The 25,222-nt window shown below is 42.3% G+C and overlaps 2 protein-coding genes across 4 annotated transcripts; one reads left to right on the top strand and one right to left on the bottom strand.

Moving 5' to 3' along the window:
• Window positions 1–539: 539 nt before the first annotated feature.
• nup58 (nucleoporin 58) lies at window positions 540–12,463 on the bottom strand. Of its 3 annotated transcripts, none has more exons than XM_079181257.1 (13): window positions 12,051–12,463; window positions 11,608–11,771; window positions 11,444–11,476; window positions 11,079–11,354; window positions 10,827–10,989; window positions 10,591–10,656; window positions 10,015–10,189; window positions 9,581–9,660; window positions 9,277–9,395; window positions 8,989–9,071; window positions 8,661–8,862; window positions 3,726–3,809; window positions 540–2,054 (listed from the first exon to the last, which is right to left on the bottom strand). In XM_079181257.1, the coding sequence occupies exons 1-13, from the start codon at window positions 12,128–12,130 to the stop codon at window positions 1,888–1,890; spliced, it is 1,692 nt and encodes a 563-aa protein (XP_079037383.1). In that variant the 5' UTR covers window positions 12,131–12,463; the 3' UTR covers window positions 540–1,887. The 3 variants fall into 3 exon arrangements, with proteins under 3 accessions (XP_079037383.1, XP_079037384.1, XP_079037385.1); XM_079181258.1 differs by having other exon boundaries at window positions 11,650–11,771; XM_079181259.1 differs by lacking the exon at window positions 3,726–3,809.
• A 942-nt stretch (window positions 12,464–13,405) lies between these two features.
• Window positions 13,406–24,108, top strand: mtmr6 (myotubularin related protein 6). Its single transcript, XM_079181803.1, has 15 exons — window positions 13,406–13,603; window positions 15,696–15,827; window positions 17,568–17,730; window positions 17,830–17,987; window positions 18,887–19,015; window positions 20,236–20,370; window positions 20,513–20,645; window positions 20,754–20,863; window positions 21,189–21,314; window positions 21,436–21,485; window positions 21,594–21,687; window positions 21,802–21,908; window positions 22,828–22,962; window positions 23,059–23,185; window positions 23,432–24,108. Exons 1-15 carry the CDS (start codon window positions 13,580–13,582, stop codon window positions 23,801–23,803), a joined length of 1,995 nt encoding a protein of 664 aa, XP_079037929.1. The 5' UTR covers window positions 13,406–13,579; the 3' UTR covers window positions 23,804–24,108.
• The last annotated feature ends 1,114 nt before the right edge of the window (window positions 24,109–25,222 follow it).

Here is a 25,222-nt window from a genome sequence, read left to right as displayed (position 1 = left end):
TACTTAACGGTCCTAAAGTTGGCAAATGTTCGCACATAACCGAAAGACATTATTTTGAATGAACTGTAAAAACTTTAACGTTACCTGGATTGTTGAATAATGAATGTGTGAAAAATACACGCGGCTAAAATATGTTGATTGCAGCGTCGTCGCATAGCAACAGTCTTCTTCTCGTGTTTCTTTAGGGTAGCTGTAATGCCGCGTGAAGCGCAATATCGCCCCCTTGTGTTAGGAACAGTTCACTTTTAAACCCTGTTTGACATAAAAAATGACAATACTGAAATAATTCAACATTACTCTTCCAAACATTAATAAAAAACATTCTTATGTACCATACCACTTAAGAGAAATGGAATGCTAAAAAAAACAACACTCTTAACACAAATAATGTGTCATGGAGAAGGAAAGCTTGGACGTATTATGTTCTGTTAGATAAAAGGATGAAATTGAAGACAATTCGCCATTAAGTCAGAGAATGGGACCACAACTGGTAAACCTGACAATCTGCATGGCTTTTTAAAAAATTTTTTTATTCAGCACAACTTCAAAACATGTCTGCAATTTTACATAGGCACTACACACTTTGCCAAGGAAGATGTAAGGGGTACAGACTATGGCAATGTTGACATAAAAGTGGTAAAAACTGGCGCAACCATGACTCTTGTCTTCATTGTGAGATTTAAGTCCAAACTGTCCTTCACCAGGTGACACAGATTCTGACGAACACATGACAGACACCATTCTGTGTCAACACGCACATTTATTGAAGTGTTGCCATAAACAGGCAAAACATCCTTTGAAGATTTTATTATTAAACAGCTTCTTGAAAATACAAGTTTACACAGATTGTGATTAGAAAACAATAGTACAACTACCAGTATTTGGTAACCGAAACAGAAATGGACAATTTAAAAAAAGCAGAACATCTCAACCATCCCCGACACTCAGAAGAAGACAGCAATGATGACAGACCAGAGAGACAAATTCATACTTGTGCAATAGGCACACATGCACATTCACAGGATCACTGCCAGGTCATGTACACCGACGAGTGCACATTTATTCTAGCACATGTAGAAGTTTGCGTAGCTAGAATCTGCTCGTAAAATCCCTTTCAGATTCAAAGTAATTTTTAAACAATGATAGAAGGATGGACTTCAGCAAAACAACACCGGTTACATGGACTAGATAATGGACTATCCCAAGGTGCTAGTGCCCTTTACCCCTCCCATATGTCATCTCTTTCTCCACTTGATATAAAAATAAAACTGTTTCCCCAAAAACCCACCCTGGACACTCCTGTGCCTAAAAAACAACTATCTGGGATCAGATAATAGTTCCGATTGACACCGTAGGCAGCGGCTACACTGTTCCAAACCAACTGAACTTCTTTCCCTTCACGCTATCTCCTCCTTCCCTGGACGAGGCTGAGGCCGAGTCATCATTTGAGAGGCGTTCAAGTGCAGTTATGCGATCCGACAGCAACTGCACTGTCCACCTCAAAGCACAAAAACACATCGGTCTTGTACAATATTCAGACAAAAGCAAGTCCTCACAGAAAACTGAACCATTTGTAATTGACCCCAGCTCTGTCCATGGCTGGCTTTCCCAAAAGCATTGCAGCGCTACAGATAATAGAGTCGACACAAAATCAGGTTTAAAACGATGCAAACACCATTTGAATCTTTCCATACACTCCACCGTCTACTACATGTATTCAGAGTGGCCGAGTAGTGATTAGACCAAAGTAATACAGTCAGATTTAAGTTCTTTGTGTTGTCGTTGGATGGTGATCGATAAAGCCCTTATATGCTTTTGGGAGACCAGGCCTTACCCGCCACATACCCGTTAGTCAGCCGGTCAGTCACAGGGTTTGGGTTTTTGGTTCTATCTCTTGCCCCTTTTATTCCCAGCGGGGGGCTTCTTGAGCTGGAGGAGGGGTGCTGCGCCAAAGCCTGTAGCAGCTGGGTTAGAAACGCCAAAGGTCAGGCCGGCCGAGGGGTTGATGCCAGGGTTACTGAAGTTAAAGCCCGAGCTGCTGCTGCTACCAAAACCTAGAAAAGCAGGAGACAGGGGACGCAGGACAAAGAAAAGAAGACATAAGAAATGTTAAGAGAAAACTAAAGCAATCGAGCAAATAAAGGATGTCCATATGATACACAGATTCAAGTTGTGAACAGATTTTGTCCACGTGGTGTGACACCCCGTATCCCAAAACCTGTTGGCCAAACTGCCACCAAACTTGTGTAAAAGGCTTACCACACTATATAAAGGAGCATGCTGTCGGCAATACCTACTTACAGCAGAGAGGAAACCAGAGAAACGTATTATAATGTATCTGTACATTGCTCCGAGTAGCTTGATACAGGAAGCTCGTCCGACCGCTTCCGATGAAATAGATACCTCAGAGGATAATAGCTCAGAGGAACATCTCAATTCAGGAGGGACACGTGCAGACACAAGACTACTCAGGACTGTACTAAGTTTTTTTTGGGGGGGCGGGTGCGAGGGGGGTATGAACAATATGTATGTACCTGCACTCAGACTGCCTCCTGTGGGCTTACTGGTGGAGAAGGCAAAAGAAGACCCCCCAGTCCCCACCCCACCAAATCCTGGCCCACCACCAAAACCTGTGGGAGAGAGTGACATGGAAGTCAGTTTGGGCTATGCACACAGTCCACACTAGGAATGAATCTAATTCTAAAGGAGCACTGGCTCGGGAGCACACAAAGGGTGGCGTTAGCAAACATATCTGCGCCATTCCATGTCAAATCAGAGTTTTCGGTTTACATTTTAGATTCTGTTCAAACCTTTATTTGAAACCCCCCAAAAAAAAGAGAGTCAACAAATTGCAACCTTGGCCTGTCATACTTTGAATTTTGTTTATGTAAGAGCCCTTGAAATTTGGTTTGACATCCTTCAATTACTGTATTTTTATCCAGAAGTGTGGAAACATCCATATGTGTGTGTATGTGTATATATGTATATATATATAAATAAAAATATATAAAGTTTGAACAAAAAGCTAAAATTTTAACAAAAACCTATCTGATTAGACACAGAATTACCCAAATCAAATGCCACAACCTAATCAACAGAGCCCTACACGCAGCTTTACTTCTGACTGGAGAACAAAACAGTACTCACAGTCACAGTACACTGCATGGCAAAGCAAAGACCACAGGGAAGAAAACAACATGAGAACGTTTTTTTTACCAAATACACCAACTATGACACCAACATGGTGTGCGTTCAGACCACTTGTTACCACGCTGCCAAGTTACTCTTAACTGGCTGTTGTGGCCAAGAAGATTTGCCAGTTGACATCCAAAAGATAGAGCATTGTTGTATTATAACAGTTCGGGGAATTTCTTTGACCACATATCTCCTCATTAAGGAAAAAGAACGGTCACGTGAAAAGGCACAGTGACCTGTGGCAAGTGGTTGCTCAGTTTACTTGTGGTGTGAACGCACTTCAACTCTTGCACAAGGAAGAACAGGAAAAACACTGCCAAGCTACAACTGCACCGCTCTCTCAGACACAGACAGACACACAGACACACACACACACACACACCCTACCGTTCACACAGGAGAACACAAACACCTCAAACAGAAAGGCTGCTTGGCAAGAGCTAGGAGGCATGTGGGAAATGGTAAACTGTTCAAGGGAAGGGCGAAACAAAAGGGAATACTCATTTTAAAAATAAAGGCAGAGGTAATACCTCCAAGGGTAGAAGAGCCCAAGCTAGTGCCCACTGCCGAGGCAAAGGGGTTTCCAAACCCTGCCCCCAAGGGTGCCTGGGTCCCTAAGGCACAGAGAGAGAGCATAGGCTTTACTCCTCTTAATGCATTTTGTGTGCGTGGTGAAGGTAAAAAAAATAATTATAGATATGTAGGTTTCCAATACAATATTTTTTTTAAGTTTTTAAATGCATCTGTAAAAATACAGAACGTCTGCAATAGATTGTACAAAAGCAATTTAACATAGTAGTACTTGTGTTCATGCTGCTGACAAACTGTGGAGAAGGTCTGCTAGTTCTTTCACTCAGAAACTTGTCTCTTATTTTACTTCTGTGCAATTTGTTTCTTTTAAGTCATAAAATTTGATAAGGTTTCCAATTAGTCTGCATTGTTAAAACAACTTCAGTCAAAAAGAAACAAGGACAAACGTTTCTTTGTTTAAAAATTGATTTATTGTCAAATATGCAATTCCACTTACATAAAACACAAACAAACAGTTTAGAACAGGATTGATCGTTAATTGCTAACTGCTACTGCATTTGACAAGTTTCCAAATTTTTTAAGATTTCTGAGAGTGAATGAACTAGCATACGTCAAAAAACACAATTATTGAGTATAGATTAAAAAAGGCACACCATATTATATATTAGATATACTGTATCAACAGGCATTGGTTATATAGGTTTAAACATTCATCTGCAAGTAAAAGCACTCGAGATTTAGATAAGAAAGGTGGATTTGGCATCTAAGGCTGCCTCAGTGTGAACGGGTCAAAATAAAGGAAACTCAGTGACATGGTACAGTCCGCCTGTGGAAGTCAATGGGGGTCACGTTTTGGGCCATCCTGAATAACCTTCCGTGGTTTGTGTTCAAACACTTTTCACCAGTGTATTCTTAGAAGTAACAGCCATGTTTCGGGTGGTTGTTTATTAAACACAAACGCTGCACCTTGGATAAGTCTACACATGATCCCAGGCTACAAACACCTTTCTTCGCTGGATCAAGTCTGACCTACGTGACTCTTTAACACATTGTAGAGAGATTCAGTCTAGTTTTCAGATGAACATTCGCAAATGTAGCGCTTTTCAGAGATCACAAAGATCCCCCAAAACACAACAGTACCTCCTGCAAGCCACATGAACCACTGCAAAAAAGGCTAAATGTAAGCATATGATGAATGGTCACACGGCAACTATAAAGAGAGAATAAAAACATTCAAAACAGTCTGTGACAGCCAACAGCTGATTTCCAACATTGGGACTCATTTTAGAGAACTGCTGTGCTGAAGCTCAACATCACACAGAAAGAGTAAGATACCATATACACAACTCTGAAACATTCCGTTTCAGAATAACTCACATTGAGTTGAGCACTGGAGGCAAATTTTGGCGCTAGTACCGTGTCAATCATACGCCAAAAAAATACAAAATTCACATTTTGATTCCTTCACTAACGGCATTCAAGGAAATACAGCAGTCAGCATTTGCACACACATTACTGACAGATATTGAGCAGATACCCAACACGCTGGCTTAATAGCCACCATCACCGTCTAGGTCCAAACAGCTTCGACAGATCAATAAGTATTACATCATCCAAACTTCATTACTGTGCCAAGTGCATCTGTAGAGATTTGGAAGACTAAAAAAGGTAAAGTGTAAGCTAAATAACACAAAAGTCATTTGTCAAATTCTGGACAACTCGGGAATCTGGCCAACAGAATCTCAATCCTACAAAATGTTGTTTAACAGAGGACTGGAGTTAGGTTGGGTTCACCGAGCACCACTGTGTCTAGCATCAATATACAGATCAGTGCTGGAGAGCGAACTCACCAGTTTATATCGGAGCACAAAACTATTCTCACCAGTATCTCAATCTATACAACTCAAAGACCTTTCATCATAAAAGGGTGGGAAATAACAGTCCAAGCAATAAAGAGACGTACACACAACAGCCTGACCAGTCTGTCTGGGTCTTGTTTGGCAACTTACTGGTACCGAAGGACCAGTGTGAGCAGCAGAAACCACCACTCTCCTTCCTGAACCGCCAAACAAACTGGACTCAACCAATGAAATCAAACCAAGTAGAATTTCTACAAAAGTTTCTCAAGAAAGAGAAGTCCGTACAGAGTACCAGCGCCTTGGATAAAATACCTGAAATCACTTGTTACTTTTACTCTGATCAGTAGCCCTTAGGTGATCTAGCTTAAATCAAGTAACAGACAACCGAACCAACCAGATGTAGTATTGAACTGTGAGGTAATGCCAACTATGTTTACCACTGTTGGCTTTTGAAAATGAGCCTTCAACATAAACAAACGTAAGCTATTTGTTCACAACAATGAGCACACCGATTCGTTAAGGCCAGCAATACGTGACAGAGACCGGGGCCATTTTAGAAGGTCATGAGCCTCACTTCCATTCTAAGACAGAGCAAAAGCACTAAAGGAAAGACAATATCTTCGCTTAAACTACAGTTCAGGTTATTAAATAGTATATATTTTCAGTCCTGAGTCTTTTGGCACCTTTCACCTTCTGTGGCACAAATCCGATCGAGCCTTTGGCCGAAAATAATCGATCTACGCCCCCAAAGTATATCCAGCTGCATGGTTAGTGTTTGGTACTGGCCACCTGCCACTATGTCATTCCAATTACACAAAGAGTTACACGCATTAAATAAAATAGAAATAAATAGGTCAATAAATACTGAAGAGACTAAGACAATCATTTGTGATGAGGCTTAGTCAATGAAATGAACGAGTCAAATACTAGTTATTAACCACTATTTGGCAATAGGAATGGGAATTGACAGTGAAAAGGCAATCTTTAACCTATACCCAACTCTGGGGTTAACAGATTTGTTATGAGTTTGAAATAAATTACAGTGCAACGCAGCCTTTTTAGACAGCTCGCATACCCAGAAAACAGTGTTACAATAAACAAATGATCAGAAATGGATTTGGCTTTGTATGAAATAAAATATAAAAAGCAATACAGAAAAAAGTATCTTCAGCAGGCACCACGGTAGTGTGCACTTCTACCACACGGGTGGATATAACCGACTGTGGCAATAGGACTTGTTCATGAGGGGCTCTTCTTTGCAAATTGGGATTAAGCAATGGATGGTAAATTATTCCCATCCCGACTTGGCACGTACGTAAATTAGCTAGATGCTAATTCAGAATAGCTACTGCATGTCCTGCTAAGAGAGCAACGGTATGTGAATGTTCAAATATTACTACACTGAAAAGTAAGCCACATACATTGTCTGTGAGTCTAAGCAAAAATGTGCAGATACAAAATTAAAATGTGAGGAATTTAAAACCATGCTGCCTTTGCAACCCCATCCAATTAAAATGTTGCTCTCAAATGTTTAAATTATATTTTTTCTACACTTTACAAGAAAAGAAAAAAAAAAACAGCCAGCAGAGACATGCTAATATACATAGTAGCTTAGTTAGCTCATAGCAAGTGAGTGCCCTGATACACCAGTAAAACGGCCTACAAACCAAAGCCTACAAAAAAGGCTGACATTTAGTTTAACACCTCAGAGATGTGGCAACAACCATTACGGACACTACTCTTAATAAAGTCGTAAAATGTTGAATAAAAGTGAATTTGTGTGCCATGGAGCGCTAACATGACTGAAACAATAGGACTAGCTTCATTCGGTTATATAGCATTAGTGTGTTGGGTTGTTTTTTCATATATATATATATATATATATATATATATATATATATATATATATATATATATATATATATATATATATATATATATATATATGAAAAAACAACCCAACACACCTCTGATGCCAATCTGTGAGTAGGCAGTATGTGAAATAAAAACATCAGTCTTCACCTGTCTGCATATGCTGGATAATAATACTGTGTTGGATAATCTTTATAAATATATTTGTTTTTACTGGCAGATGATGGAAATAATGTATCATGTGAACATTTAAGGGATATACCTTACATTTCTATTAATAAATAGTACTTGCTGTTGCCTTTAGTTTAACTATTGAAGTGTACGGTTGCTTATAAAGGTGGGTCCTGTAAGACCCCGAACCAGAGAAACTCCATGCTTCAATGAACAATGGCGTTAAAAAGGAGTCCTGTATATTCAGTAAAGTAAGCTCATGCCATGTGATCAATGGGAGCTCTCGACACTTAGACTGAAGAGAGTAGGAGCTACCTTATAATGAATTTACACCTTATGGACCAACTGATCACCCAGACACAATCTTAAACAAAAACAAACTACAACAGCAGAGATCTGAATGACCTAATCGCACAGCAAGCGACTAACGCGTCTAACCCCCTCACACGACCACCTTCAATTCAAGCATTCATTAAATAAAACTCTAATCATAACTTCAAGATTCAAGTGAGTAAAATTGAGATCGCTGGACTTTTTCTCCCGTTATATAATATATATATATATATATATATATATATATATATATATAATATACCTGCTCTAACTATTAGAGAGGGCAAAGAGAGACATTAGGTAAAGTACGTTATTATGTCCTTGGCATTACTGAAAGGGTTTGTATGACATTTGTAGGTTTGAAGTTTCTCTCTTTTTTTTTTTTCAAGTGCAAGTATAACAAGATGGTAAGGCAGTACAAAGGTTTCCTGTCGGAGTTAAGTAACAAATGTATCTCGTCTGTGCCTTTCTCTCGGCGTTTCTTTCATCAGAGAAAGTACAGCTACGTTAGCTCGGGACCAGCTGAGGCTTTTGTTGTTTTAATTGTTTCTAATCCTCCTCCGTCCCCCTTTTGACCTTTCCACTCCCATCCTTAAAAAAAACACTCATCCTGTCCTCTCTAAACATCCGTCTCTCCTCTCCCTCCTGTACTTTAAGGTGAGAAGAGGAAAACTCTCTAGAACTTGTAGGCAGTCAGACCTGGAGTTGGCTGCTGTTGCTGGGTCAACGTGGCTGCCATTGCAACCGCTGCAGCGTTGGGCACACTGGAGAAGGGGGCGGGCCCAGTGGTGATCCGCGGAGTACTCTGCCACTTCCTGTTAGATGCCCGCTTGGATTCAAAGACGTCCGTCGAGTCTTCGAGGAAGGCCCGGCGGTAGGAAAGGTACTGGTGCTTCAAGATCTATGATATCAGATACAAACAAAGGGTAAAACAAAAGATGGCTAGGATTAACATGGTGTATACATTTGAAGTAGAATTTGCTGTGAATCTGGACAATGTGGACATCATTTTTAGGAAAGAACTGACCTTGACATTCTCATTAACAGACTGGAGCTGGGCAGCCTGTGCTACAAACGTCTGGTACAACTTCTGCATGGCCAAGGTCAGGTCTGAAAGAACCAGAAATGAGAGTCTTTATAATTCCACGTTAATGTGTGTGTTTAAACTTGGTTCTAAGCAGATCAGGAATTTGCCGTTTGTCACTGTGAGCAACCGCTTTCACATGACACCATCATCGGCTTTAATGTTTATGCAAAATATATTAGTCAATGCCGATTTAAAACCTGGAAATGACAAAGACAGAAGTCCTCTTACCCTGAGGAGTGATGTGGGAGCCGCTGCTCTGCGTGGTCAGGTGGTTCTCCAGTTCCTCTATCTGCTGCCTGTACTGCTGCAACTGCACCTCAAACTGCTCCACCAGGCTACGGAAATAACTAAACACAGAAAACAATTCAAATAATGAATCACTGTTGAATCCAGAAAGGCGAATGAAGCCGTTATGTATAGAAAACACCTGATATATTAGCCAGGAGGGGCATATCACATTCACATGCCAAGAAGCTGACACTGCTGTACCCTTTGATTTGCTTCAGGGACTACTTTCTGGTGGCTTACTTACTCTGATGGAGCAGTGTTCTCATGCTGAAGTCCAGGGGGAGTCTTTTGTGTACGTATTGCTATGTCTGCATTTTTCAGCTCCTTGAGAACAAAGGAAAAGAGGAAAGCAAAGAGACACAATTTTATATCTCTCTCTCTCTCTTCAGGATGCAATCTCTTTGAAAGAGATCACTCTCCTCAGACACGGACAACAATCTAGACAATCAAGTTCCTCTCATTTTGAGTCCCCTCTGCTATAGCTAGATTTATCTAAAAATATACTTTAAGATAAAAATAACACATAACCATCTTGGTGTACCACTGGAGCATTTCCTTGTAAATTATATAGTAGTTTGCAATTAAAAATATGCAACATGTGATGTCATGACATGATTGTGATGTATGCTCACATTGACAGTCGATCTAAAATGTGTCAGGACTGTGTACTGTTCTTACCTGCGCTGTCTCCAGCTTCAGCTTGTCGATGGCCAGAGCTTGGCGCTGCAGGCCGCTGGCACTGACAGAGAGAAGCTGTTTGAGGCTCTTTATGTCATCCTGGACTTTAGAAATGCCCTTAGATGACATCCTGCTGATGTCCTCCTGAACTTGTTTCTGGTCTTTCACAAATTTTCTATAAAAAAAAAAAAAGAAGAATAAAGAGAATTGGAAATTACTCAATTTGTGGGGGTTTTTTAATCAACGTGAAATGTGGATTTGTGGTAAAACTCCTGGACATACGAAAGGTGAGCCCAGTTTACAACACACAGGCTAAATGAGTCTATTTTGGTACAATAACACCACTGATAAAACAGGTTATTATTTGGATCTATACACAAATACGTAACAATTCCTCCAAACAATGTGCCCGTGCATGTGACCTGACGGTCACTGGATCAAATCCTGTGACATTATATACACACACACACACACACACACACACACACACACACACACACACACACACACACACACACACACACACACACACACACACACACACACACACACACACACACACACACCAACACTTACTGGAAATTCTCGACATCCTGACAAATAACTGGAGGCAGGTTCTCATCTTTCAACGCTTTACTGTCCCTGAGGGAGAAAGAGAACGCATTTCGTCATGAATCTTGCCGTTCAGGTATACATAACAGGATATGAAGCCACTAAAAGCCTCTCATCATATTATTTATAGTATTTCACTATATAGCATGTACAGTTCTGAACAATTCTAGTGTTCCCATTTAATGAATAACAATGCTTACTTTGCATTGGCTCCAGAAGTGTCGCTTTTGCTCTCGGAGGAAGTGCTGAAGTCGACCCCACCCAGGCCCATGCTTGGTGCCGGAGCCGCCGATACTGCTGTGGACGCAGCCAACAGAGAACCCAGCGTCAACCCGCCTCCTCCAAGAGTGGTCTGACCCAAACCTGCAACACCAAGTAAACGTAAACACTGGGTTACACAGTGCAATATTGTGGCTGAGAACTACTTCTAACCTCGTCTGTTTGCGTCTCACCCGTCGCCAAAGTGTTGGAGAAGAGACTCGCGCCCAGCGACGGGCCCGTCAAGGCTGCTGCTGTGGTCATTGTTGCGCCGCCAAGACCAAGGGCGAAGCCTGCTGCGGGCTGCTGTGGAGCCGTGGACGTCAGCACAGAGCCAAAGGATAAACCTGCCGCTGCAGAGACAGACGACGGGGCGGAAGAGGCGGTGAGGGAGAAGGGTGTCGCTGAGGCGGTGGGCTTGTTGAAGGCCAAGCTAAAGCCGGTGGACGCAGCCATGGCGGCTGGGGCACCTGAGAGAAAGTACAGAGAAATAAAGGTTATAACCCGTATTTACTTTCCAAGAGCTTACTTCAGAAATATCCCAGAAACACAAACATACCTAACGTAAGGCCTGCAGTGGGTGCAGCGGCGCCTAAAAGAGAACATCACAATATAAGCGGTGCATATAACATAAGATGTAAGGCTGCATCTAGCAGACAGGTTAATCAAACAGGAAGTCACTGTTTGCAATTAGTTTGTCTTTTATCTGTGTGACATTATTACTTGAGGCAGGCGTGTTGAAAGAGAATCCAGTAGGTTTCTGACCAAAGAGAGAGCCTCCAAGACCAAGAGATGGGGTAGTGGTGCTGGGGGGAGCGGCAAGGGTCGTGGCTGCTGATCCCAGAGCAGATCCGATCGAGAAGCCACCCGTGTTGGCCGCAGGTGCACTAATGAGGCAAAACGCAGAGTAGCGTTACTCAACAGAAGAACACAACTTTGAACGGAAAATAATCATTCATAGTCTCTCTCGTTTGATTAATAACGTTATACGATGCAACAACCCTCACTTCCAGAGCAATGTTCTTCACCAACGGCTGTACCTTTAAAGACAACGTACAGGAACCGAGACAATGTTATCAAGTCATGAGAACTGTTACCTGCTAACCTCAGGTCAACTCGGGCTATGCTAACGTTAGCTAAGTCGGCTTTTTGAAATGTATAATTACCTGGCTGGGGCCCCAAATGCAAATCCGCCACCAGGGTTGGTGGAACCAAGAGCCCCCGATCCAAAGTTAAAGCCAGACATTTTGTCTCACGAGGTACTCATTCAAACACCAACTGTCGATTCGGTCTTCAGCCACTCGTGATGGCGCTCATGGAGCAAACCAGCATCGCAGCTAACGCGCTAGTTAGCTTTGAACGATGCCCGCGTGAGGGCCAAATCCGCGCTGTCGCCTTTACTGAACACACAATACAAAATGTCGGCTTTTCGCCAAATAATGCTATTGACAAATCCGGAAATGTTCAGCTGTCTTGTTGTGTTTTCGCGCCCCTCAAATATGTTTTTAGATTTGTAAAGCTGTCAAATGTCGCAGGATGAGTTTTCGCATGGTGTTACTTTTCCTATTCCCCGCCTGGTATTTCCCTGAAAGCTATTGCATTTTGGGTAAAGTTTTTTTTTTAACTACATTCCCCATCGTCCCAAACGCTGTTTTTGTGTCGCGTGATGCCTCACACATGCGCAAGGTACCAAGGTCCAACCCCTTTACAAAAACCCGACCTTGCTTTCAAAATAAAACACGCCTTTTGAGACCTGTGAAAAGAGTAGGCTGAACAGGTCAGGTAACACCCATGTATTTGTAAAATAATGTTCAAACCCTATCTGCACAATACTGTTTCCCTCTGACACACCATCTCTTTTTTTGTAGTATTTTTTTGCCACTTGTCATTTTTTTCTATATTATAAACTTGCTCCATTTTATTTGAGAAAGATTTCTATTCTTTATTCTATTGGTTTTAATGTTAGTCTTTTCTAACTCACTCAGTTGTGTTTTACACCGGATATAAACTGTCTTAGCTATAGTTATACTGCTTATATATGGTGATATACATTAAGCGAATCTGTCATACCATTACATTTTTATTTTTCCTGTTTGCACTTGTACTAATTGCAAACACTTTTGTTTGTTGTGTAATACTTGCTAACTTCATTCCCTCATGACTCTATTTTTGCTATATTTTTTCTACCTTGCAATTTGTTATCATTGTTTTATCTTATCAAAGGCTGCAAAGTGTGCAAAGCGGGCCACTGCCCCGGTACAATAGTATAAACTGAAATAATTGGGGGCCTTAAGATTACATGATCTGCATGAGTACAAAAATCTATTTTGAATACCATTATTACTTCAGTGTATTTGCATGCATGGCGCACTCTCCTAAATGGTAACGTTGTGCTTGTGCCAAAACAAACGTAAACATACATCTTAGTGGGATACATTCTTGATCCACGTTGTTACACGAAGTCGTGCTTTTACTTTGAAAAGTACGCAACGTGAAGTGCTGATGTTATTGCCAGGATCTTTACGCGGATGGAGGAGTACAAATAATTGACAATAAACACACATCGTATGCCTCCGACAAAACCGCCCGCAATTTGTGCACCAAATTGTGCCCACGAGTTATCAATGATACATTCATCGCCGTACGTCGTCGTGTGAAGCTCTGCGGTCGCTGACAGCTGTTCCGACTCGGTGAAATGGAGCACATCCGAACGCCAAAGGTAGCTAACAGTTCCAGCTAATCGCAAACGGATAGGAAACAAGTCAGCTGCTCGGCCCGTCTTAGTTGGGCTTTCTCTCGTGTGCTTACGTGCACTAGATATCAAAGTTAAGGCTCGCGTTGAATGTGTGTGGATCTGATAGCACGACGAGGTGCAGCCAGTGTCAGACGTGACGAGCATCAATGAGCTGTGTGTGTGTGTTTTTCTTCCTGTACTGCTAATAGCTACTACTTGCAAGTCCTTTTTATTGAAACCAAACTTCAACCATGACGGCATATTGATGGACCCATCAGATACACAGTAGCCTACATACCCGTATGTCTGATAGTGTTTGTGTTTTTAAATCACTTTTTATGATCTGGACAGTTCTCCTAAAAACTACCAAAGATTGGGGCTTTGCCAAACTGTGGAATCCCTTACTGAAGACCAGACAGGCCTTGCAGAGCATCACTAGAAACGATACAAAGTGGCTGTTGATGTCTGTGGGTTGGATACTTCAGACAGTGATTGATTGTTCGAGGTCCATTTGTTGTCACAAGACAGGGTCGCACAACGACATGCAAGTGGAAGCCCCTTTATGTCTCTCACACACACACACGCACACCCGTAAAACAACAAAACCGTTTTCTATTGGCGACTACGAGGATGCTTTGCATACACTGTTCACCCAATATGGAGATCCATACCTTCAGGTTAAAGCTCATAATCATTGTTTACTTCAAATCCAGAATGTTGGGAGCACAAAGGCAACACAGCAACACAAAAAACATGTGTCCGTGTCCAATGGCTCAGGTGGCTTTCCCTAGAAATGAACGACACATATCCTACATAGGCTGCTATAGCTCCCAGTTTGGGACATGCTTTAGGCCCACACCTAAAATATGCACACATACATATATACGTGTGTGATTATGTGAAGGGTGTGCATGTTGAAAGGAAGCCGTGTGACCTGACTTTGGAGGCTCCAGGATAGTCATACATCATGTCCTATAGAATGAGGGAAGTCATGTGCCGGGATCAGGTGGGTGTGTTTGCAAGCAGACTGGGTGTGGCCCTGTTGTCTCAAATCGTCTGGGTTGTTTGCTTGAATAAGACAGCGGAGGAAAGCAAACATGTGTTGTCAGCTGAGAAAAAAAAGTATGCAATTTCCAAGCTATTTGGTGAATATTCAAAGTGCTTTGAAGCGTAGCTGAGATTGCGTGATATTAAACATTAACAACTCTCTTAAGTGACTAACTCACTTGTTTCACTCACACTCACACACACACACACACACACACACACACACACACATTCCTGACTTCTATGTGCGGAGTAGCCCGTCAATGCCAAAGCTGAGTCCCGTTGGATGCTGGGAGACAGAGACAGGCTCAAATATTTCATCGTATCTGAGAACGACCGGAAAGCGGAAACAAAGGAGAGGATGTCTGAGTCAACCAGAGAACTGCTAATGTGCTGAATCATGGATTATTTGGACTGTTTTCTGCAGTCGCTGCTAACTGTCAAACTAGCCTATTAGACACAGGGTAAAGGTCGCCAGTAACGATCGGCTTACTTCTTTTTTTTTTTTCTTCTTCACGGCCAGTGAAAAAGTGTGACTTGAGTACATGTTGCTTGGTTTATGTGCGTGGATGAGTTGGGCTCACTGCAAGGCGACACACCTGCAGCATTTGAGAATACTTTTTCAATAACTGGGAGAGGAGAAAATAGAGGAATAAAATAGTTGCGTTTGAGTTGAGGTGCCAGCAATTGGTCAAACAAAATATGAGGACCCAGATGGTTCGTGCACATTGACATCACATTGGTCGCAATGTTCAGTCAAAAACCATAATTAGACTTTCTTCCACGGCCCAGAAATCATTTGTGGCTCTATAATGGGACTGGCAGTTGAAAGTTGGGCCCAGGTGGTCCGGATTAGGTAGTGTGCCAGCTGGAGCCGGTGCCAAGCGCCACTTACAGCCATTTTCTGTTAGCAAGACCCCACCTTCCTTCCTTCCTTTTCAGTATATCCACCCAGCTGAAGACGTTTAAGAACCATGAACTGCTCATTAATGTTGTTATTACTGGTTTGTGTGTGTGTGTGTCTTTGCAGGTGGAGCAGGTGCGACTGTTGGATCGCTTCAGCAACAAATCCACCAATGGCACGCTGTACCTCACAGCGACACATCTCATCTTTGTGGAGAGCAGCTCAAACAACTCGACGTCTGCCGCTCAGGAGATCTGGGTGAGTGGTTTCGGTGGAGGCTGCTTACACAATTCACCTTTTTTGGTTACAGTAAGGCCAACCATGCGGAGTGTTGTATGACACACTAGTGCAGGGTCATAGGGAGACTGGGAGGATGTCTACAGTGGAAACAAGCTACTCCATGTGCCCCACCTTTTTGCTTTTAGCCTATTTATTAACATTTAGTCTGTACTGTACAATGTTTGCACTCACACACCCTGGAAGGACTTATGTGGCGTAATGTTGTCAGTAGCTTCTTGCCAAATCATCGCTGCTGCTGCTTCCGTCAGAAATCTTTGGCTCTGAATGTGCAGCCAGTTTTAAAGAGACATGCACGTGACCGCCACAAAGAAGTCTGCAACCCGGTGGATTGTGTGTGTGTGTGCGGTGGTGGTGGTGGTGGTGGTGTGTTGGGCAAAAGGAGATGATTTGCAAGCTTGTGTGTGTGGTAAGAGGAAGTTGGGTAGAGGTTGAAACGCCTCATTATAAAGTCGCAAGGTATCCGGTTTTCTTCCTCCGACAGACAGAGAATTGTTACTGTTACCGCACCGTGAGAACTCACTGGGTTATTGTTGTCTGGGTGCAACAGTCGGTAGGCCATCCTGATTAGTTGACAGTCACCTTTTTCTTTTACTGTTACACTGGCAACGGAAGAAATGTCAAACTTCTTTGTGTCCTGTTGTATGATGGAGTGGAAATAGTACTGTCGGTTGGACTTTCTGGTCTGCATTCTGAAAAGCTTGGCATGGTCCAAAATGCTGTGTGAAGCGGATCCTGGGCCACGACCTCCTCCCCACCATCCTTCCTGCTTTACATGCTGAGAAAAGGGAACGTTTTTCTTTTCCTCTCTGTCCGTGGTATCTTGTCGAGCGTTGTCTCCTACTGTACACTGCGTGTATTCGGCGCTATGGTTGCGTGGAGGTTGCCTGTAAACATGTGCCAGCGTACTGTATGTGTGTGTAGTCCTGGAGGCAGAATTAGTCTGTTGGTCAGCGAGAGAGAGAGTTAGAATGCTATTGTGCTTTATACAATATTAAACGGCGCGTGTGTTTCACTGGTCGTTACCAATGCTGATGCCAGTGCCCTCATAGAACATGGTGATGCACGTCATGGTGGCATTCAAATCGTTTATGATTATGTGGTAATATCTGGCAAACTGCTGTTCAAAGTACCTGTTCCTGAAATCCTCGCGCATCTTTCAATGTTTATTCCTCGTTCTTATTTACTTTACGGATCTTTATTAGGAGCTTCAAATGCTACAGCAGGCATGAAGGCCCATTTAACAAAAGCTCCTTTTTTACAAAGATTTGAACATGGGTGTCAGATGCTCTTCATTCGTCCTAATGACAGATGTAGGTGTGCGGCAGGTGAACAAGTGCCAGGATGTATAATTGGGCATTTTTAAACAGTTAAACGTTCACACTCTGGCTTTGCTTTGTAAACCAACTTATTTCTTATAAGTCATCTTGTTTGAGGTTACTTGTGGGTAAGCGTGTTACACTAGTTAATAGTTTTTAGTGTACAGGACATTACTGAAGGTGCAGAAAATAATGTTGACCATCTCTTCATGTCTTTTGAATGTGGTTGTTTATACTTGTATCCAAAGCCGATAATGAATAAGGAGGAGTCCGTTATCTAGATGTATCCAGGGACATACAGACTACTGACAACCTACGAGGCGCCATAGTTCATTCAAACTGTCCCTCTCTTTTGCCCCTTTGCTTCTCCCCCCCTCTGCAGATTTTGCACCACCATATAGCGTCTGTGGAGAAGCTCTCCCTGACCACCACAGGCTGTCCTCTGGTCATCCAGTGTCGCAACTTCAGGCTGGTTCATTTCGTGGTACAGAGAGAGAGAGATTGCCACGACATTTACAGCTCGCTGCTGCGTCTCCTGCGGCCTGGTGGGTTTTTCAGCTCGTCTGTGTGCTTTTTCTCCGTCCGTCCGTGTCGTTTAGTTTCGTTAAGGCTCCTTCTCTGCTTTCCCTTTTTCCTTGGTGCAGTATCCTACGAGGAGCTCTACGCGTTCTCCTACAACCCCAAACAGAACGACCAACAGAGAGAGGAAGGGTGGCAAATCATCGACCTCGGGGCGGAGTTTGAGAGGATGGGCGTCCCCTGCGACCAATGGCAGCTCACAAACGTCAACCGAGACTACAAGGTAGATAGTAAGCTGTATCTTGTCAACCGTAAGTGTTCTTCATCTGAAGCGCCAAATTGAAATACACCGTTGGAGACAAATCCTCAAGAGGAGAATATTTTGGCAATTCCTGGTGCTTTATTTTTGTTGCATCTGATGCTGCAGATATAAATGCTTCTTTTGTGTGCTGAGAAAAAGAGGAACACACACACACACACAGTCTCTACAGTTTCATGGTATGTCTTGTTAAGACTTTTATGTAAAATGTGCTTAAGCACAGAAATTGATGAAACAAAACATGAGGAAAAAATAACTGAGTAAAAAAAGTAGTTAAAGCTAGACTTCCTGTCTGTTGTTGAACCTTGGCACGGCTCTGTGTGCCATAAACACGACCTGCAACAAAGACAACGGATTAGACAGTTTGCTGACGTCACATGATTACAAAGGGAAACAAATCAATAAAAATAATCATGCATATGGTAAAGTTGTGTTTTCAGACACTTGGTAATACGTTATTGTGTTTTGTGTACATGTTCTAGGCTTGCCTGCTCAAACATTAGGCAAGGCACCTCGATGTTGTAATAACCTGGCTATAAAGGGTGTGGTGGTATTTTAGGAAATCGGGTCATACCATGTAATGGTATGAACCAAGTTAGACAGTATAACACATTATGAAAACATTATGCATACATGTCCAGCAGAGGGCGCATGTGTCCCATTACTGTTAACATGTAACACAACATGTTTACGCACAGATTAGTTTTTAAGAGTACAATAATTAGCTTTTTACTACTAAAACTATCGACCTAATGATTTTAGGTACCATGTTTCACGGTTCAGAGTAATACTAATTCTGATGCTCGCAAATCAGGTGACGTCTGGCAGTATGTGACGTGTGCATGTGTTGTTTGGTTCTCCAGGTGTGTGAGACATATCCACGGGACCTGTATGTTCCCATCACAGCCAGTAAGCCCATCATTGTGGGGAGTTCCAAGTTCAGAAGCAAAGGACGCTTTCCTGTACTCACATACTTCTACCAAGAAAAGAAGGTACCGTATGAGTATCATTTTACAGTTGTGTCGTACATTTTCTTTTATTTGGTTTGTAGAGAGAATGTGAAAATAAGAATTACCATAGACTGCAGGTGTGGTCGAGTATTGGTTTTCAAAAGAAAGTGTTCTTCCGTCAGTGCTGCAGTGTACTTACCATTATCTTACTATTAATAATAATGATTTTCTAAATGTCTTACGTAGAAATATGTAAAGCTTTGCCACAGTGTCGTGCTAGAGGAACGGCCATAGAATTCATGTAAATGAAAGGCTGTATTACCTCGGTTGCATGAATGTGCTAGACACATTTTGATGCGATTACGTAATAATGGCAGCACATTACATGGAAATCTGCTTTATGGCATTCTAGTAAAGTCTGAGTACTACTACAAGTCTGAGTAGAGAGCAGTCCTCCTACCCGCATTCTTTCTGACGTGGACACACCTGATTATGCAAACACACTGTGTACACTCTGTAATCAAACAATGGCACTGTGACTTGATCTGGTGTTTTTCATAGTGTGAGGAATAGCACAGCTTATATCCTGTAACACAAAACAACATAAGTCATTATCATTGATCTATTTAGGATTGCAAAGCTGAAAGACTGCTGTTTTCTGTCCATAATGCAAACTAAGAAAGTACATTTGAACTCCTTTTCAGTTTGATAAAGATTTAATAAAGATTTAGTTTTTGTTTTGGCTTTGGCAGACTCATGGGAGGTGTAGTTGTTAAGTTGTAGGTGAGTTTCATGGGGAAGGTAGTGATGGGCGTAGTACCAAATGTAAGGCAAGTTTATTTATACAGCACATTTCAGCAACAAGACAATTTAAAGCACTTAAAACAATAAAAGCATCGAGACAGAAACACATTATAAAAGGTAAAATGAGATTAAAAAAATCATTTTAAATAATCTATTATACAAGATGGGAAATAAATAATATTTAAGTCAGTCCACTCTGTACTTTTCTTTTCTACACCAGTGGCGGGGATTTTAATATTTTAAGATGAAAACTATTTTTCCTCGAGTGTGCACTGCCTTGGTCTCTGAGGCTATGAATAAACAAAAGAGAATCGACTTTTCACGACGCACACAGACTCCTCACCAGTCACGACTACGCCAACATTTTTCCAGCTACTAAGCTACAGCTTTAGTTGATAATTTAGCAGCAGTACTTATTATTTTTGTTCTCATCAGCGTACTCTTTTTCACCCTGACAGGCGGCAGTGTGTCGATGCAGTCAGCCTCTCTCTGGGTTCAGCGCGCGGTGCTTAGAGGATGAGAGCATGCTGCAGGCCATCAGCAAGGCCAATCACAACAGCCGATTCGTCTACGTCATGGATACCAGGCCAAAGGTAGCAGCCGAACCGAAACCTTCTTCTGAAAAATGCTTTAAATGTGCTGTGTGTGTGTGTAGAACTGGGTTCAATGCTACATAAACGTTTTGAAAGACAGAGTTGCAGATGATTTAGTTTGTGTGTTTTCTCTGTGCCGCAGTTGAATGCGCTAGCTAATCGAGCAGCGGGCAAAGGCTACGAGAACGAGGATAACTACTCCAACATCCGCTTCCAGTTTGTTGGCATTGAAAACATCCACGTAATGAGGACCAGCCTGCAGAAATTGCTCGAAGGTTTAACACACGCTGCCGCACAAACACAAATGTCCTTTGCATTTTTCGTAGATTATAAAGGGGCACTTTAATGGTAACAAAGTAGTCGATGAACGTTTCTTTCCTCAGTGATTGGGACTCGGTCTCTTTCCATGAGCGACCACCTGGTTGGCCTGGAGAGTTGCGGCTGGCTGCGGCACATCAAGGCTGTCATAGATGCAGCTATCTTCCTCAGCAAGGTAGAGCGTTTCCCCTTTCCTGGCTCCATGATTTTAGATTCTCTAGATATGAATTTCTTTGCACATTAACATTGTTTTTATTGAAGATATGCAAGTGTTTATCTGAACGTAATATTCGGCATATACCAAAGGTTTAAAGCACTCAATAAAAGCAATTATTATATATCATCTTTGTCTTCTTTCAAACTTGTCTGTCCACCGAAACCTCACTGGCCCTACTACACTAGTTCGTCAAGGACTGCTTACTATCTTTATATCTTAATATAATTTTTTTTTTTTTAAATGCCATAATCCTCTGCTGTCTGTCTTCACCTTTTGACCCCAGGCGGTGACGGTGGAAGGAGCCAGTGTGTTGGTCCATTGTTCAGACGGATGGGACAGAACATCCCAGGTCTGCTCACTGGGGGCGCTGCTCATGGACCCTTACTACCGCACTGTCAAGGGCTTCATGGTACCGACCACACATATGCACACACACAGTCTGGCACTAGTGAAATAATATGAGCCGACTCTTCTGCTAATTAGTGTCTCTCTGGCTTCAAATGTGCTCTTTCCTCACACTTGTCGTCTAGGTGCTGATAGAGAAAGACTGGATCTCCTTTGGCCACAAGTATGCCGACAGGTGAGGCTTCAACTGGATCAAATAAGCCAGCGTATGTACTATTTATACTACTTAGTTCTTTAATGGTTATCATGTTACTATTACTGTGTTTGAATTGTTTACCCTTAGGTGTGACCAGTTGGACGGGGATCCAAAGGAGGTGTCCCCCATCTTCACTCAGTTCCTGGAGTGTGTCTGGCAGCTGACAGAGCAGTTCCCACAGGTGTGTGGGAGCTACGTGACGTGTGCTGTATTTACGCAGACGTATGCGTTTTATATGCAGTGTGCGTATTGTATTCATTTAATGATAACCCCCCCCCCCCCCCCCCCCCTGTAGGCATTTGAGTTCAGCGAGTGGTTCCTGCTGCAGATTCATGAGCACGTCCACTCCTGTCAATATGGGAACTTCCTTGGCAACAATCAGAGACAGAGAGAGGACTTGCGGTGAGTCCAAGTTCATTTTTTTCTGTGCAGCCTTGCTTCTATTGCACAGATAACGACATAAAGGATAACACTTCTGTGCTCGCTCAATTCTACATCGAATTTTCAAATACTTTTCTGTGTGTTCAAACCTTCAGAATTATCATAACTTTATTTATATAGCAAAGAAAGAAAGAAAATACAATAAAATAAGAATAATTAAATAAAGCAGTAAAAATACGACATCACATCAAAGCCAGTCTGTAAAAATGGGTTTTAGGACGTGATTGAAAAGAGATTAGTGATTCTTTTAGCCTTATGTCACCTTTTTAGTTTTGAGCCTCGACTTTGGAACAGCCAGAAGGGCCCCACCTTTGTCCTGTGTGGGAAACATCCATGTGCTGTATCGGGCTAAACCAAACACAATTGAGGATTGTAAATCGCGTAGTTCTGACAAATGCACCGTACATGCAACAGACACACACCATCAAGCCACATTGAACTGGTTGCTCTCAGTTATGTCCAATAGGATAACATCACTGCCCGTTTATCGGCTGCCGTCTGCAGCGTTCTCCCTCATTACTCGACCAATTTCAAAAATCCTTGCCCGCATCAGTCACTTCGACACAAAATCATGGGGAAAATATGGTCCAGGTTGAAAAATGCCTAAGTGACCCTTTTTAGATTTGTGATTCAACTGTGGCTGGGAACAATGGTTTCAAATGAGTGTTGGGCATTGTTGAGAGTTGGATGATAATGAATGGGAGAACTTGGGTCGAAACAATGAATGGGAGTCCAGATGTATGCGAGTCAAACACCAGCTAAATAGTGGCTAAAAGTACGTTTTTACTTGTGAAAGCAAGAGAGTAGATCAATCAATTTGAAAACCTTCTTCGTCTTTAAATGTGTTATGTGTCTCTCTAACTGCTGTTTTGTATTTCAGGCTGAGAGAGCGGACCCACTCACTGTGGGCATTTCTAATGAGTGAAAAACAGAACTACCTGAATCCGTTCTACAGCACTGCGTACTCTGAAACACACCCCGTGCTGGAGCCTTCCACTATGCCCTACCATTTCAAGTCAGTACAGGCCCCCCCCCCCCTGCTATTGTTACATATTTCATATGCCTTTCTTCAATTGGCCCTGACATCTTACGTATGCTTTTGGTTTCCAAGGTTCTGGAGGAACATGTACCACCAGTTTGACCGGTCTATGCACCCTCGTCAGTCTATCCTCAAAACCGTTCTAACTCTGAGGGAGAACAGCCGCAAGGCCGAGAGCACTTTGCAATTACTGGAGAATGTGAGTTCATACACACGTCATTATCTATAAAGAGACTATTTGGAAATTGGAAATTCTTACTTAGGAATAATCCCTTAAGATGCACCATCTCGTGTCCATGGGGGATCCTTAAAGACAACTTAGACAAAAGCTTTCACAAAAAACTAAAACAGCAACAAGATCAATGATACCAAGTGAAGAGTAAATGACTGCATTTACAAGTTGCATTTCTGAATGAAAACGTCGTTCTCTTTGTCGTCTCTCCAGCGGCTCCACCAGCTCGGTGTCACCCCCATTGTGACCTCTGACCCTCCTCCGCCCACCAGAGATCAGCGCTCCAACTCCAACAGCATCCCGCCGCGTCCCGATTCCCTCATTCTCGGGGCGCCCATAAACCACAAAGAGGTGCAGCGACAGGAGGAGGAGGAGGACGAGCAGGAGGAAGAGCAGGAGGAAGAGGAGGTGGGCGAGGAGGCCACGGAGAGTACCGACACGGAGCAGACAGTGGAGGGCAGCAGCGGCACCGAGAGCAGGAAGCAGAGCTACGGAGAGCTGGAAGGGACATACAACAGCGAGTCGGCCAAAGAGGAGCCGGCGGTTGTCAGCCTGGAGTTTGGAGTGGCACGCATGACCTGCTGAGACCAAACAGGGGGATTGTGGGATGCTGAGGGAAAGGCGCGGCTTACTGAAAGTGTGTGTGTGTGTGTGTGCGCGCGTGGCAAGGCGAAGCCGTCGTTCTGTATGTGATAACCTGCTGATTACGCAATGGTCCTGAATGGGCAGAATGAATGAAGTTGTATGTGTGTATAGTCTAAATCTCAATGGAAAGCGTCATTATTATGTCATATACTGCACCTATAGAAAGAAAAAAAGCTTGTTTTTTTTATGAATGTTGAAAAGCACTATAGAGAACTAATGAATAGAAAAAGAGAATAAATTCATCCAAAAAAATAGTGACTCTTCTAGTTTGTTCATCTTTTTATATAATCCTAAACATATGACCTCGATATTCTCAACAAATACTCTTATTTCTCCACATGAAAACCCACAGAAAATCTCTTTTTTGGCACCAGTAATATTTCATCTGGTCCAAAGGCTTGAAACCAGCCTAATCTGATTTGTGACCTGAGCTGATTTTGCTTCAATGTGACTGATTGAAAAAAAATAAAACATCAAATTCTACATCAGTAAAGATAATCTAGCGCTGGAAACTATGCTGAGCCACAATTTGGCTTTACTTCTAACTGACTAAATGCAGTTTTTATATAGTCACTGATCATTTAGCTATTACTGTCACAATGGACAAATAAACTCTAACGATCAGACCCTGAAGAGGTTCAGCTGTTAACTGTCATCCTCATTGATCATTTAATCCTATTTTACATCTCTCATTGATTAGCTAATCCGATTTACTAAAGTGCATTGATCCCAAAATCCTATTGGTCATTTGTCGTTATCATTTTTATACACCCTTATTTTAACCAGGTTGGATGAACTGCCCTCGGGATGTGGATTGTTAATTTAGGTCTGAATTTCATATTTATTTTCAAGCCAGAGTGTGTGTGTTGGCTCAGTTTTTATTAAAGACCATCATAAATTCATTCCAGACCGAGGTTGCAAATTTTCTTCTTATCGGAGCTCAGGAAGGATTTGATCTTTATTGGATTGAATTTCCTGTACAGGCAAATATCCTCCTCTCAGATTTCTGCAGAAAGACTGTGTCTTTGTAGGTGTGTGTGTCTTTGCAAATTCATAATAATCTACATTCATTTGATTGGAACAAAGCTAACTTCACAACAACAGAGGCCCCACTTTATGTGCTTCTACATACTTTATGGAATTTGTGCTGGCAGCACTGGCAGTGAACTAGTTTCTTCTGAAACGCCACTCTCTTTATCGTCCTCACATACTGTAAATAAATAAATAGAGTTTTGTGCTTGCACACACACATTCACACAGCAATCAGACAAAGTGGCCACTCGCCTCAGACGAACCAATGTCAATGAGGAGCTACAACAACTTGCAATAAAGATGGACTGGCAGTGCAGTGTGTGTCAG

This window comes from Pholis gunnellus (assembly GCF_910591455.1).
Source record: "Pholis gunnellus genome assembly, chromosome: 20".
Classification (NCBI taxonomy): domain Eukaryota; kingdom Metazoa; phylum Chordata; class Actinopteri; order Perciformes; family Pholidae; genus Pholis; species Pholis gunnellus.
The sequence above is the reverse complement of the archived record's forward strand: the minus strand, read 5'-3'. Positions and strand labels throughout refer to the sequence as shown.

Bases quoted from the DNA above. Each gene is read 5' to 3' on its own strand.
- nup58 (XM_079181257.1), bottom strand. From the start codon at position 12,130: ATGTCTGGCTTTAACTTTGGATCGGGGGCTCTTGGTTCCACCAACCCT. The intron at 11,477-11,607 runs GTAATAATGTCA...GTTCTCTTTTAG, and splicing joins TTTCAACACGCCTGCCTCAA to GCGCCGCTGCACCCACTGCA. The intron at 9,072-9,276 runs GTAAGAGGACTT...TGGTTCTTTCAG, and splicing joins CTCCCACATCACTCCTCAGG to ACCTGACCTTGGCCATGCAG.
- mtmr6 (XM_079181803.1), top strand. From the start codon at position 13,580: ATGGAGCACATCCGAACGCCAAAG. The intron at 13,604-15,695 runs GTAGCTAACAGT...GTGTCTTTGCAG, and splicing joins AGCACATCCGAACGCCAAAG to GTGGAGCAGGTGCGACTGTT. The intron at 15,828-17,567 runs GTGAGTGGTTTC...CCCCCTCTGCAG, and splicing joins CTGCCGCTCAGGAGATCTGG to ATTTTGCACCACCATATAGC.